This window comes from Pempheris klunzingeri, chromosome 16, assembly GCF_042242105.1.
Source record: "Pempheris klunzingeri isolate RE-2024b chromosome 16, fPemKlu1.hap1, whole genome shotgun sequence".
NCBI lineage: Eukaryota > Metazoa > Chordata > Actinopteri > Acropomatiformes > Pempheridae > Pempheris > Pempheris klunzingeri.
In genome coordinates this window covers 17,304,575-17,324,944 of record NC_092027.1, presented here as the reverse complement: position 1 = coordinate 17,324,944, position 20,370 = coordinate 17,304,575, and the positions used below count along the sequence as shown (strand labels likewise).

The window sequence follows — 20,370 nt, the reverse complement described above, 5'->3', positions numbered from 1 at the left end:
TCCCAGCTAATCCAGTGTCTTCTCTGAAACCCACTTCATGGGAAAGCACCTGAACTCCAAAACACGAGGCACATGACAGCTCCCCATTCCCCAACAACTCCTCCTGCACAGTTTTATATGAGTTTGTGTCTTTGTGTGTGTGTGTGTGTGTGTGTGTGTGTGTGTATTATATGTATTGCCCTCCCTCCTGACTTTCCATCCCACCTGTAGCTATGTATACCCTGCTGCTTGGCTGGTGTGACGCACACAAAGTTCGACCGATTGGACAGCCTCGCCGCATTCGCTGCATTGTACTGCTCTCTCAGACTTTCACACACACTGTGTTTGGCAACAAATACACACAGTCATGAGGCTCTACTCACACACACACACACACACACACACACACACACACACACAATAAATATATCCACTTGTACACAGTACATTTGTCAAGTGTCAATGTGATGTCAGTCCAACAAGTGGCATGGCTTTAACAACAGTGGTGTCACTTAATATGTTAAGCACGCGTGCGCACACACACACACACACACACACACACACACACACACACACACATACACACACACATATATAGATATATGTTTACATAAATTCATGTCACTTGACTCGACTTGCTGCTGTGCCAGGATCAAGTTTTTCCAGTGCCACTGTGTTCCTGCTTGCACTCCTTTTCCAACACTAAAGTCACAGCGAGGACGTTTTTTCAACAGCTGAAACCTCTGTGGCTGATAGATAAATCTAAGTCACACACACACACACACACAGGGTCACAGTGGTTCCTTTGAGAAGACACACTAAAAACCATTTCTGGTGTTTTTTCTCAGTCGCCAAGCTGATAGAATGGTACAGGTAAGGTGATCCCTGGGAAAGTGCCTTGTTGGATTAGGTCTCTCAGGATGCAGAGTGCAGTGCACAGTCTTTATCTTGTTGCAATAAAATATAAAGGAGCTTGGTTTCTAACCTACTCGTCCCCTTCCCTGCCCTTGCTGATGAGCTTTGGGAAGAACAGCACATTCATTTGCTGTGTGTATTCCCTTACAAGCAAGAAGATGCTTGTCCCTGACAAAGATGCTCAAACAAACTCTTAAATGGTAAGAAGTGTGTGAAAATGGAATGATGACAATAAAATACTAAAATATAGTGTAACTGTTTATTTTAGAGGAACAGTATTATATGGTCAATTCTTCTTGTGAAAGTTGCACAGTTTCCCTTTAAATCCACAAACAAATAGGATGATCTTCAGAAATATTAGTCAGTCTCTCTTCAGGTATTTGTACAAATGATGTTGTTAGATTGATTCATAATATCAGTGATGCTTCACTGCTATGTCTTTCATTATTCTTTCTACATTCTTTCCTTTTTCTGCGTGGAAAATGACATTTAACACTGTGTGGCAGTCTTGCAGTAATACCATCTCAAATCTTCATTCCTCTGCTGTGAAATTAGCCTCAAAGACAGACAGAATACTGTTACTGCCAGTAATATTTCAACACGCGCACAAGACTTTGCCACAGATCGGTTACTCTTTGCGCCAGAGGTATTACAGCAAGTCCCTTAATTTGACTGAAATTAGCTCAAAGGTGAGCAGACATCTGTTGCAGTGATCAAAAGCAGGACACACTTTGGGCTATTTGTACACAGTACAGTTGCCTACATTTACCAACACAACTTGTGCTGGACCATAAAATCTTATCTAATCTGGTGTATGTTGACACACATTGATTTGTCTGTACTGTCTCTGATCCAGACCACGTGAGCGTGTGGTCTGAACTTGACTGTACAGTTGGCAAGGTCAGGGTTCAACTTCCAGACGTTTAAGAGGTGTGTATGTGTGTGTATTAGGTGTGTGTAAACAAATGTGCGTATGGTTCAGAGATAAACTTGCTTTGTAAGTGTGTGTTTGAGCTATGGGAGGTGGCAGGTGTGTGCACTCCTACCTGTGAAAGTGGGTGTGAGTGGGTCACTCAGGTGACTCACCTGATACTATAAGAACTGAGTCCTTACCGCAGCGGCCCAGGTTTTCAAACCAGTGCTGCATCCCCTCTCATGCATTCCCTTTCCTGTCTATCTTTCCCTGTGCAAATAAACAGTCATTAACGTGTGTCAGGGTGGAAAGCCTGTGTGCATGCATGGCTATAAGTAAACACTACAAATATGTATACATCTCCTGTGATCCGGAGGTTGCTACCGGACACACAGATGAGTATTCAAACTGACCACCAGTGGTGTTGTGTGCATACTGCATATGTATACTGTAGGCTTCATGGTATGTGTGCTCAGCTAAAACGGGATCATATACGTGCGTGGCCTTTTGCCAGAGCAGAGCACACTTTGCAGATAAAGGCCGCAGTCAGAGAATTTGAGAAACCCTCAGGCAGCGAGGAGGCAACCTCTGACTGGCCGCATGAGAAAAGTTGTTGTTTGTTCAGCCACACATGAGGGATCTTGTGTATACCTCCATTTAGCAGCTGGGCTATATGTGTGTCCATCTTACGAGATGTTACAACAACGGTCGCTTTGAAGCGTCGTCATTGATGGTCAGTACAGGGGAAGGTGGTCACTTTGAGCTGACAGCAGTATGCAGGAGTTTTACTGACCAGACATAGCAGTTACACACACACACACACACACACACACATTCCCTGAATTTCTCTTGGAAATGTAAGTTTTAAATGTTGGTTATATTCTGAACAACTTCAAAATTCAAAATATAATTCGGCATCTCATGCACATACATTTTGATGATATCTGTAGAATTGAGACTTACCTCAGAAACATGATTTAGACCTTATAGTTTGTATTCCTAACCGAGGAATTTAGTGCGTTAACTGTGGTCAGTGTTGATTTTGCAATATTTTGATGATACTCTGATATAAGGATATTTATTGCTGCCCCTCCCCCTAAATCAGTTTTAGTTTTCCTGATGATATCTTAAGTTTCTGTTTCTGTTTTTGGTAAAATGTGGGAGAATACAGAGATATGGATAAATAAAGTAGGGGCTATATTATCTCAAAACTAACAAATATAGAAATGTAATAGTTCAATTAAAATTAATTAAATGATTCAAAAATATTGGGGTGGGGGGAATCTAGCAATAAATATAAATATATATTAGAAAATGAAAAATACTCTAAATCAACAAATATGCACAGGACCTTAAAGTGTGGAAACACTGGGGACATTAGGACACAATATTTAGACCTCACATTAATAATTACTTATTGATTTAGCTGCCTATTAGGTTAGAATATGATTGTAGATTGTAGATACTGAAAGTGCAGCAAAAAGTAGAACCTATAATCTGTAAAACACCAAAGACATGAGTTCAGTGTCCTCAGTGGCACATGCACACATTGTTAAAGGGATATTAGGCTGTATAGATAAACCACACAGCTTCCTTCTCCCTCTGACAGCCAACAATGTAAACAGCCTGACGAGCCTGAATCTTTATGGTCTGAATTAGTGGCGAGTCGTTGGGTGTGTTTCATCTGTGCCGGCTGTGACCCGCCTTCAGGGGGGCGGGGTGAAACATGGGGTGAATGGCACGTTGGAAGGGGCGGGGAGCTCTAAAAATTACTACATCCACCCTCTCTGCCTCCGCATCCTCTCAGTTTTCAAACAGATTTTGTAGACGACTCCGCTGGACGTGTTTCCCCATCAAATCTTATCGGAAAACCTGTTTGATTTTCCTCCGTCTTTTCTTTGTGCCAAGTTTAACTGAGAAACTATTTACTCTGCTATGGCAAAGGGAGAGGGAGGCGAACAATACTCCAACGCCAGTTTACTGAGTAACGTTAAACCGGACGCCATCAAACTCGCCAGGAAGGTGAGTTAATTAATTGATTTTTAAAAGTGATGTTTTAGCGGCGGTCCCTGATCTAAGTGGCCTCACCGGAGGGCACAGAGGGCGGGGGGAGAGGCAGCTTTTCTCCGGCGGCGTGTGGATGAATGGAGCCCAGCGGTGGGCTGACATTTCCAGGGAGTGACTCATTAGCATTAACGTACGTTAGCCGGGCGCGCTGCTCCCACTGGCTTTAATGCCCGACACTTGGCCGAAATATGTCGCAATAAATTATTAAACGAATGAAGTAATTGATAGGAATTAAAATATTAAACAAATGTAGTTAATTTAAGTCGATACGACGTGAGTAGTTCAGGCTCCAGTCCTCAGCAAGCCTTTCCACCCTCCTCTGAATATCAAGAGACTCTTCAAATCGTTTTTAGTTAAATCCTACAAACCAAGGCGTCAGACACGGTTAAATATAGTAGGTTTAAGTCATAATTTTTGTCTGGAGTGTAATGATAGAGGCTCTGGGTGCACTCATTGCCCCGGCCACATAGAGCTAAATTTAAATCCAGAAATCCAGCTGCTCTGCTTTCACAAGTGCTGCCTTTTTAAGTATGGCCATACTAGCATTCGTTAAGCTAACGTAAAAAGAAAAAAATAGTCCTGAAAATGTACTGGAACTTCTCATTTGCATCGTGGTCTTATTTTAATTACATTTATTTAAATCAAACTGAATGAAAATTGGCAGTCATGTAGAAAATAGGAGCGTAAACCCCCGGTTTAGGGTGTCGTCGGCTAATATCGTGATTTGCCGGGCCACCACCTCCTTATCGGTTTATTTGGGAATCAGTCGCCTAATAGGTGTGTTTGAGAGTGCTGCGTTCAGGGGCTCCCCCACATGTAAGTAGAGGTGCCCCAGTTTTAACGCTGATGGCGTATATATAAATATATATGTCTAATTTATAACAAAAATGTACGAAACAAACGTTGATTTACTTGCACGTGTTCTGCTGTTTCAGAAATAATGTGACACTGTGGTTTTATTATAGTAACAAAACGAGGAAATTTATATTTTGCCTCAGCATGTTAATTCACCGTTATATTAGAGAGCTGGTGTGGTGCAGCAAAATAAGCTATCTCCCCACACTGTTTAGTTTTCACATGACTTTAAAAGATATCGAAGATTTGGTACTTCGAGTGCATTTTTTTGGGTGTTATTTCCATATTTCCGATAGCTGTGAATGCAGCAGGAAGCAGCCACCAAGGCGACGTGTCAGACACTGGGGGAGCAAGCAGAGGGAGCTTTCCTAAAATCCCATTCAAAATCAGAGTGTTTGACATTTCCGTCTTTGCCTGCATAAAGTGGTCAATGCTCTTGACACCTCTAACTGCAAAATTAATTAAAATCGTTTTTGCTACCCTTTGAATGGTTAAAAAAAAGACCATCTGGTCCAGGATGTGCCTTTGACTTGAACACCTTATCAGTCTACAGTAGTAACATATCATTACTGGTAGAATTGATAACAGGCTTTCCTGGTAGTAATGGCAGAGAAGCTTATTGAACACTCTGGGTGAGGCAGATGTCCCTGCAGAAGACATCAACAGACACAGTCATCAGTAAGTGATGTCGTTAGGATGGTTCATCTAAAGAGGAGTGAGTCGTTTAAGTGGATTGCACAAAGCTGAGTGAGGAGAGAGACAATACAGTGTCAAATTAGCAAATTCCTACGATGGTTACATAACATAGTAGGTTCACTCATTGCAATGCCAATTCAAAACTAGGAGCGGCAACAATGCGTATGATTCAATGTGCACAGGTAGAACAGGTTATAAAGGGAGAAAGAGTTTGATACCACGCACTGTCTGCAAAAAAAGGTTTGGTCCTTCAGTCTCAGTCTTCAGTGACAACAGCTGTTTAGTTTAAGGTGTAATGACCATCACATGGTGGGGTCAGGTTTATTTCTTGAGACCCCACATTCACTGTCATGGAGACATGACCCAAATCACCAGTTGCAATTCCAGCCATTGTGTTCAGTCACCAAGGTTTGAATAACTGCGTATATGTTTTAAAGGAGCTGGTTTCTCATTTCGGGCAGAGAGTGTTTTGTCACCTAAACAAAGGCTGGGTTGGGTGTATCAACAGGACAGAGGCAGGTTTATTCAGTCGCGCTCACAATGATGTTTTGTGTTGTGGATGATCTGAGATGAGGCAGTGTCTGTTCTCTCCTCATGCATATCAGTGGCATGTACTTGACGAACACTGAAATGTGCCTGCACCTCAAGGTCATTTTCACAAGCTGATGATGCTATCTTGGAGAAAGTTTTATCTTTTGTGTGAGGCTATCAACACCAGCAATGAAAAGGTATTTGACCAGCTGAAAGGAGGGCAGATTAGGCAGCACCAAACACAACTTCTTTTGATTGGCCAGAGAGGAGGGTGTGCTTGCACTCCTTTGTGGACAGGAGTGGTCAGAGCACTGGTCAAACTGGCTGGCATCCCTTTGGATATTAAGCCAATTCAGACTGCTGCCAAGGTGCTGTCACCCTGGCATTTAGCGTGTGTGACACCATGGTGTTGCCGTGCCCTGGCACTAGCATGGGGAGATTTGTGTTGCTATTGGAGGAGTTGTTTAGGCTCTGTCTGTTGAGGAAATTATCACATCTACAGTACAGAAACGAGGAAGAATGAGCACTTGTCAGAACACCAAGGGTTTCTTGTTTCCCAGTGGCTGTCCCCGACTTCTGCCAAATACGCTACATGATGGTCAGCTTTTTGCCAGCTCGGCTCTCAGACTCTCTGGCAATTAAGAATTTAGGCCACATTCCTGTCAAACACGTTGTCGTCTTAATCGTACTAATGAGAAATAGGCAACACTGAAAATCGGAGAAACGACAAGTTAAATTGCAGAAATTGGGGAAAGGTACCTGTTTTCAAGGAATATAACTGCATGCTGCTGTATTGCACTCACCCTGTTAGGATTTGGCTGCTGTTGTGGCAAATGTGACCCCTCCTATAACTCCATGGGCTAGGCCCTGCTGAAATCTGAAAAGGTTTGCAGACAGCTGCAGATACTGAGCCTTTGGGACACTTTATCCAAAAGTAGGTTGAATATGTAACATGCCTAAAGCCATTGTTCATTTGTCGGACGTTATCTTCTCAGTAGGTGGGCAGATCTCATGTCTGCTGTTTTGTTTACACATTTGTAATGAAAAATATCCTAATGTTGGTTAACTTAATGTGGTTGATGATTGTTCTTGATTAACTGTTTTTTCTCTTCTCTGTCCTTGTTTTTTCCCAGCATGAGCATAGAAACAGGTTGTCAGTCTGCAACAAAATATGCTATGCCATTGGAGGAGCTCCCTACCAGATCACAGGATGTGCCTTGGGCTTTTTTCTGCAGATCTATCTCCTGGACGTAGCTCAGGTGAGTTGGTTGATTATTTAAAAAAAAAAAAAAAAATTCAATAAACCCACCTGTCCTGACATTTAGTGTCCCTTTCATAGCAGGCCCAAATATAGCCACCCTACTGCTCTTTGAGCACCACCTCTCAGGGAATGGGAACATGCTGTATACACGCTATAGTCCTCCCTCTACTATGTGCTGTATGTGCATTGGCATTTACAGACTTGGGGACAAGGAGTTGTACATGATCCCCTCTGTGCCCTCAAATCACCTCTCTCAGAAGGGCACACACAGGACATTGTTACTACTAAAGCTCACCAACAAAGGGGACGATTATCCTGGAAGAATGAAAAAGTGGAAAAAGTTTCTCTGTTGTTTCCATTATTGACTCCATGATGGGGCTCCACTGTAGTAAAAGGCTTACACGGGCCGGCTCTGAAAAACGTTGGGGAGGGTAGCACAGTTAGGGGGGTCTCGCTTTAATGGGCTCTGACACTAATCTGATGGTTAAGGCCAAAATAGCGTGTAAGTCAACTGCCTCCCAGGAGTTTAGCTTTGTTCAGCTACCAAGATTGTTGATTAAGAGTCTATTGGCTGACACAGCATGGCTCACATTGTACAGTCAGGGGTCGAGCATTCATCCCGCCTTGCTTCCAGTCAGGCTCGTCTTCTCTGCACAATGCTAGAGGACCAGCAGACAGGCTGAGCTGCCAAGTAGCACCTCTGCTGTTGAACTTGATTCTTCCTCGGTGCCATGTTTTGACTGTTGACTTAAAACTGGCAGTTAACTAAACACTACTCCCTTTAATGTAATGTTTTAAAGGCACACCACTGACGGCTTCATCAAACAGCTTTTAACTGTACAACCACAGCCATGTAAAGTTTGACATTCATGCCTGGAGTAATATTGTTATGGTAACGGAGGTAGTGAATGTGTTTTCTGGAGCATCAAGAAATGAACCACTGTGTTGACATTTGTGTTCTTTGACTGCCATGGTTGCACTAATCTTTGTGTCTTCTCCTTTGGCAGCTGGATCCCTTCTATGCCTCCATCATCTTGTTTGTGGGCCGAGCGTGGGATGCCATAACCGATCCCACAGTAGGCTTCCTGGTCTCCCGAAGCCCATGGACCCGTTTCGGACGCATGCTGCCCTGGTAGGTCTAACTGGGAACCAGCAAGCTACAGTCTGATACTGTTTGACTTGATATACATGGCAACTAGATCTACATTTTAGAGCTTTTTCGTAGATCTGGGTAGTTTCCTCCCGAGCACCCTCCTCCTCCAGCTGTAATGTCCAATCCTCTGCCACACCATTTCCATTTGTGTGCAGATAAAAAGCCCACTTAGTCATTGAAACACTTGTCACACATTTTCTTTTGGAGGTGCTCAATGGTGGGGTTGCTGTCAGCCTCTGTGTGTGTACATGCATCAGTGTTTGGGGGGCGGGGCTTCTTGGTAGGGCTGCACTGGTATGGTCTTATCTCCCATGAAGGGTTACTATGGGTCATGCTGATGCAATTACTGCTGTGTCACCTCGTCATCGGCCACACATGTGTCCATCAAGCCCCCCCTCTCGCTCGCTCGCTTGCTCTCTCGCTCTCTCTCTCACACACACATACACACACCCTCAGCTATGCTATGCCTTTAGTTGAAATAGTCCACTAAAGCCAAAATGCAAAGGCTAAGCCTTCCTGTGTTTTTTTTACTCAACAAAGAGAGTTCCTGCAGGCACTAGTCTTGCACATTCCCCACAGCATGGCCTTTGGCATGGCACTGACAAATATAACTCCTGCCTGCTACTGAGTTTGCTTTTTTCCAGTAGGAATTCCCCTAGACGACTCAAATCCTTGAATCTCTGTATGTTTGAATAGAGAGCTAATTTTCTGCTGTTTGATGTTTTGATAGTTAATTTGGACATCTGTACAGTTGTCTTATTTGTTCAAATTGATAAATCGAATTAGGCCTAAAAACATTTTGGTTTTGCTCTCAGTCAGGCCAGTACATTTTGGCCTCTCTCTGCCCCCTACATGAAGAGCAACAAGTTTATGTTCAAATGTTGCCTTGTATCCTTGTCTGTGTGTGGCTGCCATGCTGAGGCAGTGGGCGCCTTGTGATGCCTCAGGGCTTTTTCACAGGAAGGTCACTGACCCTTTTCTTTTTAGCTCCCTCATCCCCTCCCCCACATCCCTGCATCTCGATCTCTGAGCAACCTCAGTGGCTTTGCCTCACACGAGTTATTTGTCTCTTTATGATGAATATTGCATCATGAACTGTGGAGCCTGCATTGTCAGATAGTGCAGGCCTTCCTGGATTTGCCATATCTAAGGGGTATAATTCACACTGTCATGTGAGAGACGTCCAGTGTAGGGTGTCAGTGCTGCTGGTTATAGGAGGGAGCTCCTGTCAGCACAGAAGACATTTCAGAGCCACTGTCTGTCCTTGTATGTCATAGAGTAATTGGACAAAAAGGTGACAAGCAGGAGAATGACACTTTGAGAAGGCAAGCTAAATGTCTCAGAGGGTCTAGACAGTTTTATAATTAGGAACACAAGCAGATGCAGTGCTGGGAGGACTACACCATCTTATTTACTCCCTTGCTCGCTTGATTGAAAATATAGTGTCCCTAGTTGCTCATGAAATGTGGGGCACAACTGGGAGATGAGCCCTGTTGTGAAGGTCTCATGAGGTCCTCTCTTCAGTTTCCTCTGTTTATCTTCCCTTTTGCATTCATGTGCCGAGAACACCTGCATAATTAATTTACAATTCAAATGAATGATTGACCTGTTTGGCTGTTGTTTAGCAGTTCCTAAGAGGTGTCAGTCATGTTCCTCTGTGGTAATGAAATTAAATGTTGGCAGGTACAGACTGGCACAATACACTGAAATTGCTTTTTCTTCTAGAAGTTAAGCTGGGTTTATAATCAGACAATCCGCCCTCTGAAAACTACAGTGCTATAGAGAAATTGGCTATAAATAATGGACAATAAGTATGTATGTCATTATTGTAAATTATAGCCTACATCAAGATGCTGATTTTTGAATCTCAAAAGTGGGTCATTGTTGTCGTGGCTCGTGCAGAGCGAGATGCATCTCCTCCATTTGTTGTCAGAAACGGGACGTAGGTGGGTGGCAGGGCTTGTTGGAGAAGGAGAGGATGGAGGAACGACTTGCATGCTCACATTAGGGTCCGTTCAGTCGTAAAGATGTGAGGAGATGAGTGCGGTGCCTGAGAGCTGGGTGGATGCAGCAGAAAGGCGGCCAAAGCTGCTCCATCTTAAATGCTGCATGTTTAGGAAGTGGGGGAGGGGAGATACGAGTCAGGCTAGCATCTCATTGGTCCATCCCACAACACACCACATGCGTGAGCCAATGGCGTCTAAGCTGTCAGCTGTAAAGGGCCTGGTAGGAATTTTAAAGACTGGCTGAGGAATCCAGGAGGTTACTGCAGTTCAAGTTGTGGAGCGGGGACAGAATGAGTTGTACTGTTGCTGCAGAGCTACAGGAGTAGACACAAGTGACAGACTGCAGGTTTCCTGCTATACCCCAAACATGCATTTAAATTAATTTCTTTGGACACTGACTGTTAAATATCCAGAGTTTGTATTGCTACTTCAACAAATTCCAACTGCCTGTATCGCCTAATATGAATTTTTAAATTGAGTCAAGTGTGCGGAAAGTGAAGAAGTGAGTGTTTTTTTTTAAAAACTTTTTTATATCATGTAAAGCAGGGTTTCCTTTTCAAAATTCTATGATTTCGTAAGGGATTGTCAAAGCATGACAATGTGTCCTCAAAACCAGAATATTGGCTCGGTTCTCTTGCTTACAGCTGTTCACATACCCAGACCAACGATGGCTGCCAAAAGAAAATAATTTACATATTGCTGTCAGCACATAAAAGTAGTTCTCACAGTTAAAATGCACCACACCAAAAGCTGTCACCTGCTAAATTGACTTGCTGAGATTAAATCACCCCTCTCTAGTCAGCACAGCTAATTCAGAGGACATTTAAATGTGATTCCAGGAGGGTCATCTGGTTCGTACTTATGTGGCCTACTGTGCCACTGTAGCTCTGCAAGCACAGTGTAAGTCTCAGCTGAGCCTCGCAAGTGGTTTTAGAACAGCATACTCTGGGACGGGGGGGTCGAATTGGACCAGAGTCGAATAAAAAGCCATCAGGGATTATGTTTTTAAATTTTTTTTGCCTGTTGTACGATGTCTGAATGCAGCCAAGAAATTCAAGGGAAGGTGTTCTCACTATTTGACACGCAAAGCCAAATCAAACAGGTGCTGGTCTCGTTTGGCACAGAGTAAATAGTCTTTGTAAAAATGCATTTCTCAGTGTGTACTGTCATCTCCAGATTAAACTCTTGCTTTAACTTGCACACCACTCTTGCACACGCCTTCTGTGATTTCAGGTTAGTGTACACAGAGCCTGAGGAACGCTGCTCCTCCTGACATTTCTCTCCTAAAAGCACATACTGTTCATCAAAGTTTGGCTTGAGTTCATTAGCGGCGAGTCCGCAGTGAGGCTGCTCTGTTGCAGAGCACTTTGATCAGATGTTAGTCTGAGCCACGGAGAGAAGTCACATCATTTTGTTTCCGTACGTGACTGTGGCATTGTGATGCATTCAGACCTCATATCCTGCCTGATAAGGATGAATCACCTGATGTAGATGTGATTAACAATTCCCGCAGAGGATATGCAAGCAGGATGCGCGGGCTGCTTCCTGCTCCTCAAGGCAGACTCTTATTTCCGGAGGTGGGGTTCCTCTTGCAATCTCGTATCTGATTGGAGAGTGTCGATCTGACCACAGGAAAAATGTGAATAGGGGGCAGGAATTAACCAAATGAATTCTACTCCTGCATGGTTTTTCCACTGAAAATGACCTCATGGATCAAATTTACGACATGTTACCAGGAAGAGGAGTACGGAATGTTGCGGATATATGAAAACTAAAATCACATGTTCATATTCGTAGGACCGTGTTGCTTTTTTTCAGTCACCTGTACATGCAAGGACACCAGGATGTGGTGTTTTGTGTAGCAGCATTCCCCATAACCATCAGATCCACCCATACGTGAAGCTCAACTGTTTTTCATGCATGTGAACACCAGCAACACTGGATCTCTATTAATGATCATCAGTGTGAAACTGATTACTCGAGTGAAACACCAAACAGTGCTGAGCCGAGGAACAGTTGATACAAAACCCTAAAGCCTCCCTGAAATGGGCAGAGTGTGTTATGCAATGAGTGGCCCCTCGCTTCAGAAAGAGTGTGTCACGCTCGAGTAGGGTCACGTTTTCACCCACTGATGTTGTTGTCGTCTTCTCCTTTCGTCCCCTCTCCTGCTCCCCTTTGTCCGTCTGAAGGATCGTGCTCTCCACCCCTCTGGCTGTGCTTTCCTACTTCCTCATATGGTACGTTCCCCCCTTTGATGACGGCAAAGTCTTGTGGTACCTTTTCTTCTACTGCATCTTCCAGACCCTTCAGACTGTGAGTACCACACGTGTGCACATGTACATACTCCCAGTACTACTGTTGTTCCATATGTGCAATACAGGGCTGTGGAAAAGTTTGACTTCCCTTTAAAATGTTTTCCCATTTACTCTCCGTCACCCCCTCAATCCATCCAAGGTTATTATTGGGTCAATAAAGAATAACCCTAGTTGTTTTTCACTGATTTGATGAAGTCTAGCAATTTTTCCAAAATGTATACATATCCAGTCTTTGTGCTAAGCTAACCTAGTACTTATCTCACAGCCATGTGAGTGGTATCAATCCTCTCATCTAACTTACCATCAAAATATGCTGAGACTTTGAAGATTTTGAAGAATTTCTTTAACTTGTCTTTACTTTACATGACCAAAACATGACATTAAGAGTGTTCACCTTGTTGATTGTTTTTTTTTTCTTTGCAAATCAGTGCTTCCATGTGCCATACTCTGCCCTCACCATGTTCATCAGCTCAGAGCAGAAAGAAAGAGACTCAGCTACTGCATACAGTGAGTATTGTAGTCCGCATGTCCAACTGTTTCTAAATGAACCTCCTGACAGAAAAGACACGTCTGACGTCTCACGCGTTTCTTCCAATCAGGGATGACGGTGGAGGTTTTGGGTACTGTTCTTGGTACAGCTATCCAGGGGCAGATCGTGGGCATGGCGAATGCTCCCTGCCTCCCGGGACCTTTTGACATGGTGGCAGACCTGAGCAACTCCTCAAAGTCTGTCGGACTCAATGACTCGGAGCCCGTCATTTCTCTGGAGCACACGGTAAACAAACTTTCAGTCACATGTTTGAGAGGGATGGCCATCACTTTTATAGTTGATGAGAAAAGCTAAAATGTGGGATACAAAAATGGTGTTTGTTGACCGCCGTCCTTTCCTGTCCTCGTTCCTCCTCACAGAGAGCGGCCTACATGATTTCCTCTGGTGTCATCTGCTCAATCTATGTCCTTTGTGCTATTGTTCTTTTCTTCGGCGTCAGAGAGCAAAAAGGTAAGGCATTAATCTCTCAGGCAAACTGGCTCCATCCTTCAATTCATGTGCCATTCTCCACTCTTTTAACTGCCTCATTTTGACTTGCATTCAAAGCCAAAACGAGGAAAAAAGCTCATAGGTGGCGAAACATGGAGAGTTTTTCCCCTTTTGAAAATGTTGACTCGTGCCTTTGCTGTATTACATTAAGTACTATATAAATAATGGTCACTAGTAAACACCCCCTAAGATGTTTGTTGGGTTAAACTTCCTGATTGGATGCACATTAACATACATCTTTGATGTGACAGAGCTGGTATTGATGCCTCCACTCTGATCCAATGGGGATGCTCCGCTGTGGCTGTGTGCTGTGGTGTGACTGTGGGCTGATGGGCTGCGTGAGAGCACACAGCCTTTGGTTAAATGAGAAGCCTCATGATCAGCAATAGACATCCAGTAAAGGACGAGCCTTAAAGGCTACGCCTCGTGTACAATGAACCAAACAGTTGAATTGTATTCAAGTGGATGTAATTTTGCATTTTTGTTCTTTCTTTCCTTTTTATCCGCTTTCCAGAGTCTTGCCGTCCCAGGTCAGAGCCCATGTCTTTCTTCCAGGGGATTAAGCTGGTGATGGGGCATGGGCCGTACGCCAAACTGGTCATGGTCTTCCTCTTTACCTCGTTAGGTTTCATGGTGCGTATGGAGACACACACACAATTTTACTGTGGGCTTGGTTGGTGTACGTACAGTAAGCCAATCAATGTCACTCACCTGACTTTTTTTTTTGGCAATTCAAAAAGTAAACAGCTGGCTCTTCTTATGTTAAATATTATCTTAAATGTTTTGGGTTTTTTTTGGCTTCCAGTCAGAGTTTACATAGCGCTAGCGAGGTGGCCCCGTGGTGTGTGTATCTGTGTGTTTAGGTAGGAGATTTTGACTGAGTCTCTGTGCTTCCTCCCGCAGCTCCTGGAGGGAAACTTTGCCCTGTTCTGCAGCTCCACACTGGGCTTCAGAAACGACTTCCAGAACATTCTGCTGGTCATCATGGTGAGTGCACACATACACAGAGGTGGCATTTTCAGACACACAGACAGATAGGCGTCACTGTTCCCATAGCAATGACCAACTTTCCCTGAGTATATGAAACCTTTAGCAGCCCATTTCTGTGGAACAAGTTCAGCCATTAGCTCCAGAGTGCAGACAAAAGCCTCCCTCCCATGGCGAGCACATAAATTGTCTGCAGTTACAAGGCTGGATTGTACTTGGTTAGAAAGCACAGTCTCCTGATGCGTGTGAGCACTCTGACAGCTCTTGCCTTAATGCCATCCCATTCCCACAGACAGTGAAGTTAAAGGAGCCATTTTATTATCCTTTCATTTATCTCTCTCGACCTCTGTTGGGGGGGGGGGGGGGGGGGGGGAAAGAAGTTTCTCGTATCAAAGAATCACCTCAGTCCTTGACGAGTGCTTAACCCAATGAATCCATAGATGTGCCTTCTGTAGCGGGCACAGCTGAACTGTACAGGGTGAGAAAGCACAGGTTAGCGAGGCTGAAAAGATTACATGCTTTGATCCTTAACTTCATGGAAAGGATTATGGAGCCAAGGCAGTGACCTGTTAAAGTACATTTATTTAGTCAAATTACTTTTTAGAGGCTTCAACAGAAACTGCTCCTGATGAGGTTGTTCATAATCAGAGCTAAGTGATGCTAATCCTCACCTTCAGTAATTTCATGAGATGTCAGACTAATCCTGGATGATCAGATCTTATTAGAGCAAAAAAACTTCAAACCAGTTGGCAGTTCGTGGCTGGAAACAGTAAAAGTCAAATGCAATGAAAGCAGCATGCGTGCTCTTTTGCTAGCATTAGGAAAGCTGCAGAGTGCATGCTCTATGCTACGATGTTGTCGAGCTGCTGCACCGCAAAGTTCCATGTTGGTTGTGTAAAATGTGCATTATGAGGTCTGTGTAGAAGATAAAGCCTTATTAAATGGTAATTACGGTTGATATGTGAGGAGGTGGCTGATAAGGCTCATAAAGCAGGGGAGCGTCTGTGCGAGGAAGTGGCATGTGCTGGTGGCTTTTAAGACGGACTTGAGACACAGATACTGATGCAGCACAAAATAAAAGAAATGTTGGAAGGAAACGGAAATGGAAGTCATGTTTACTCATAGTGACAAACCACATAAAACAGGTGTTAAAGCCACAGAGCAAGTGCGACTGTGACACACATGGATGTGCAGCGAGACAAACGTGATGTGTGGCTCGTTCATCTCAGCGGCAGTTCCACTGAAGAAGGTGGAAAAACACAGTTGCATCACTGCTTTGTTAGCTGTACCTTGACGAGGTCAGAGGCCAAAGTGATCCGAGCAGGCCCTCTGCCCCCCTTTGTAAAGTTATGAGATGACCCCCCCCCCCCCCCCCACACACACACACACACTGAGCTCCAATTTGTTTTGGGAAAACCATATTGTGTTCTGTCTTCTACGAGAGGTCAGCTGTGCTTCTGCATGGCCGTGCACGTGCTGTCAAACTCAAAGGGAAGCTGAGGCATTTTGAGAATGCACGCCAATATTATTATATGACCTGACACAGAGGGTCTACCCACAACCTGTAATAGAAGAACTCTTGTAGAATTTACTGGAACTTCTGTGAATTTTGTTAGTGTGTGTCAACAGAGAGAACCAGACGGCTTTTTTTTTTACCAGACTTTGAATGTTTTTCTTTTTCTTCTCTTTTTTTTATTCCCTCTCAGCTCTCCGCTACGCTGGCCATCCCCTTCTGGCAGTGGTTTCTGACTCGCTTTGGGAAAAAGACGGCGGTTTACGCTGGCACCTTGGTAAGGCCCGCAGTCACGTCCAAACACCACTTCCAAGTCATATGAAGCCTGGAAGATTGACGGGCATTAAGTGATATTCAAGGAGTTGTAGGAAAACAGTTGTAGGGCTATTAAGAGACTTGTTTTAGGGAGCAAATCTCTGACTGGCAACTGATCTGGTTCGCTGTAATGGTCTAACGTGCTTCCGTTCTTTCCAGTCTGTGGTCCCCTTCATGATCCTGGTGGTGTGTATGAAGAGTAACCTGATTGTCACCTACATCGTCTCCTTCGCTGCCGGGGTCGGAGTGGCTGCAGCCTTCCTGCTGCCCTGGTGAGACTCCTGCTGAAACCAATCGTTTGTTTTATATATTTAATTCAGTTATATGACAGGGACGATACATAAAGGTCACATTTAAATGAAATAAAACGGATGTATATATGTAGGACCTAGCTAATTTGCAGTCCTGGTCCCTTGTTAGGCTCTTCAAGGATAAAATCTGACACCTTCAATGTTCACCGATTTGCTCTTGTTTAAGCCATACGTTTTCTTCAGTATCAAAAGCTTTAAAGTTGGTAAATCTTGTTTTTCAGGTCCATGCTGCCTGATGTCGTCGACGATTTCCAAGTGCAGAACCCCGAGTCCACCGGCCACGAAGCTCTCTTCTACTCCTTCTACGTCTTCTTCACCAAGTTCGCCTCTGGAGTCTCCCTCGGTATCTCCACTCTCAGTTTAGAGTAAGTGTCAAACACACACACACACACAAAATCTATGTTGTATGCCATTCAAAACAATTTGAAGATGTTTTCAGTAGTTTTTTTTTTTTTTATTTCTCTCAAACACACTAGGACACAATGAAAATAAGGCTAAGCCAAATCTCCCAGTACCCAAATCCCACATCAAAGCAAGGCATTCCTTTTGCTTTCATTAGATTAAGTACAGTAAGGCTGTAGTGTAGCATCACATGACTTTACAGCAGAGTGGTGGCCTTTGATCAGTGATTAGGTGAGAATTTTGCCTTCACGTTAAGATCTGGGATTTACATTTAAAAAAAAAAATCATTACCGTAGTAGACGTGCGCCTCAACATTAACGCTGTGCAATGCATAAAAGTGCGTCTGTTTTTGGGGTCATAATTATGTTTCTTCACTTTCAGTTTTGCCGGCTACATCAGCAGAGGCTGCTCTCAGCCAGAGGCAGTGGACATAACTTTGAAAGTGCTGGTTTCTGCCGCCCCCGTAGCTCTCATCATAATCGGCCTGGTCATTTTGTACTCATACCCAATCGATGAGGAGAGGAGGCAGGGCAACCGCAAACTGCTCCAGGAGCAGAGGTAAGTCTGTCGATTTGAAATGTCTCGACTCTCAAGAATGTGTGAAGCAAAAAGTCCAACTGAGGAAACTCTATTTTCTCACAGGGACAACGAGGCAGATTCAGAAACGGACTCGACAGAACTGGCCAACATAGTGTAGCACATTTTTAGAGACCCACGGACCAGTCGGGTGATTGACTGGCATTTTGCACTGGGCGGGACCAACGGACCTGGGCCTGTCGGACCATACAGACACTGCCCTGTCCAATCACGCTGCTGCTGCTGCTGCTGCTGCTGCTGCTGCTGCTCCACGTCTCCAAAACAAATGTTATCCGGCATGAAATTCCCCTCTAGTGTTCAGTCAGTTCTCAAACGCCTTACTTTTTGTACAACATGTACTGTGGGAAATGTTTGTTGAAATTGTACAGAATCATGAAACGTGATGGGAGCATGTTTCGTCAGTGCTGCCGTTCTTGGTGCTACTCACTGGAGCCGAACAGTTTAATGACCTTGAGCACTGCGCTATAAACAACTCAACAACGCTATAGTTCAGAGACGCAAACATTGTGAGAAACTTGAACAAACAGCGGAAGCCTTAATTTCAGCCCCGATTGGGGGTTAAAATCTAAATACTGACACTGTCACTCGCTCTCCAGTCGTTGACTTGACATGTATTTTTGAGCATGTTGAAATGTGTTTTGTATCTTTACAGCTAATCCTCATCGTTTACTTAAGCCAGTTAGCCAGTTTCCATCTCATTCCCACCCCACTGGCCTTTTTTTTTCTCCTTTAGGAAGCCGTGACAATGTGATGTTGGAACAAGTGGCCGGAGTAACATCTGTGCTCTGAAGGGCTCCTCTTAGTTCCCCACCATAGTACTGAAACCACTATAACAGCAGAAGCAGTTAGTCTGCACACTGAACTGCAGTGTCCATCTAGCTATTACATTACATACATTACTTTATTTATAGGACAGCTACTGAGGACAGGAAATGCTTATTTTCTCTACATGCTTTAATTTCCTTAATACTGTGCAAAATGGTAACTACAGCCGGTACTAATTTAGTGATATCATTATTTAAATATTTATTAGTTTTGATTTTACTGTTTTTGAATTTATGTTCGCTGGAAAGTCATGCTTCTTGCAGTATTTAAATCTATTTAAGGCCTTCCAGCTGAATTAGAAGTTTCGGTTTAAATGGGGCCGGGAGTCAAATTTTAAAACCTCCACACGCCTTTTAACGCATGTTGCCATCACTCCTCTCTTTGCTGCAAATGCATTCAAAAAGGGAAGCACATAATGATAAAAAAAAACAAACAGAAGGTCGGAAGACTGGAGTGAACTTGTTGTGGTCTCCCTTAGTTTTTTTTTTTTTTTTTTGAATGTTTATTTTTTTGTATATATGCGTGTTTATTGAAGGAACAAGCAGGATGCTTTGTGATCATCTCAATCGATCCATGAAAGTGTGGGTTGACATATTTCATATCCATTGATATGGAAATGTGTATATACAGTGTCATATGTTATACATACCGCTATGTCTTCAACACGTTGTTTCACGGTGTGAAAATGTTCATAATTCATTTACTTTATTATTATTTTTTTTAGTCCTTTTCTAAGTAGAGGCTAGTAGAAGATCCTGTACATGCCAACATGGTGCCAATTTGACTCACTACGCCGGTAATATTGTACATCCTGTAAATCTCATCTTGTTTTATTTGTCAGTGCTTTGTCTTTTATGGATCTGTCAGTGAACTTCCCTCGTGACTCTCGAGGCTGTAGCCAAATGTGTGAGCTTTAATCCCACAGGGACACACAGAAGCCTTGTGTACATGCCTCCTGTGCATATGTATATATTGTATGTAAACCTGTAAATATCTTTGATATTTGTGGCTGCAATTGAAATGAATTTATGTACACTGTACTGTAGTTATTTAAGAAAAAAATGTTGAGATTGAAAAAAAAAAAGTTAATAAATACTAATTGATAAGTGTACTGTGAATGAATTGCCAACATTTCTTTACTTGAAACAACTTTATAACACTTAAAACATGACAGAAAAGATATTTTGATACACAGTGTGTGAATGAATAACCATAATGTAAGAGCAGCAACAATTATTAAATGACCTGGTTCAAGAACAGCATATACATGTTAGGCCCACATAGAAGACCCACACATGGGTTAAAATAATGAAGAAATGTGCAAAATAGTGAAGAAAAAAATGCTCATGTATTACATTTAGCAGTCAAACACAACATGACATGGAGATATTATTATTATTATTGATATATACAATATTCCTGGTAAAGTACTGCCATCTAGTGGTATTGTTATCCATAGACATGTTCCAAGTAATTGATCAGAAGAAAAAAAAGACTTAAAAACTTCAGACTTCAAACCTGGTCATTTTCATATACCTTTAATTTGTTTTAACAATATTCGCGCATATGTTGTACAATAATTATGAACGATAGCCTACGAATTAATGCTTAAGCGTAATGTCACATTTCCAAAGTGCTTTTAAACATCAGTAACATGAATCATACCTTGGAGCTGTGGCCACTTTCATTT

At 43.2% G+C, this 20,370-nt stretch overlaps 1 protein-coding gene across 1 annotated transcript; it reads left to right on the top strand.

Moving 5' to 3' along the window:
* The first annotated feature begins 3,642 nt into the window (after positions 1–3,642).
* mfsd2ab (MFSD2 lysolipid transporter A, lysophospholipid b) lies at positions 3,643–19,783 on the top strand. Its single transcript, XM_070846909.1, has 14 exons — positions 3,643–3,829; positions 7,090–7,215; positions 8,225–8,349; positions 12,566–12,689; positions 13,120–13,198; positions 13,291–13,466; positions 13,601–13,691; positions 14,245–14,363; positions 14,634–14,717; positions 16,424–16,507; positions 16,705–16,817; positions 17,078–17,221; positions 17,640–17,816; positions 17,901–19,783. The coding sequence occupies exons 1-14, from the start codon at positions 3,743–3,745 to the stop codon at positions 17,953–17,955; spliced, it is 1,584 nt and encodes a 527-aa protein (XP_070703010.1). The 5' UTR covers positions 3,643–3,742; the 3' UTR covers positions 17,956–19,783.
* The last annotated feature ends 587 nt before the right edge of the window (positions 19,784–20,370 follow it).

Bases quoted from the DNA above. Each gene is read 5' to 3' on its own strand.
- mfsd2ab (XM_070846909.1), top strand. From the start codon at position 3,743: ATGGCAAAGGGAGAGGGAGGCGAACAATACTCCAACGCCAGTTTACTG. The intron at 3,830-7,089 runs GTGAGTTAATTA...GTTTTTTCCCAG, and splicing joins CCATCAAACTCGCCAGGAAG to CATGAGCATAGAAACAGGTT. The intron at 16,818-17,077 runs GTGAGACTCCTG...CTTGTTTTTCAG, and splicing joins GCAGCCTTCCTGCTGCCCTG to GTCCATGCTGCCTGATGTCG.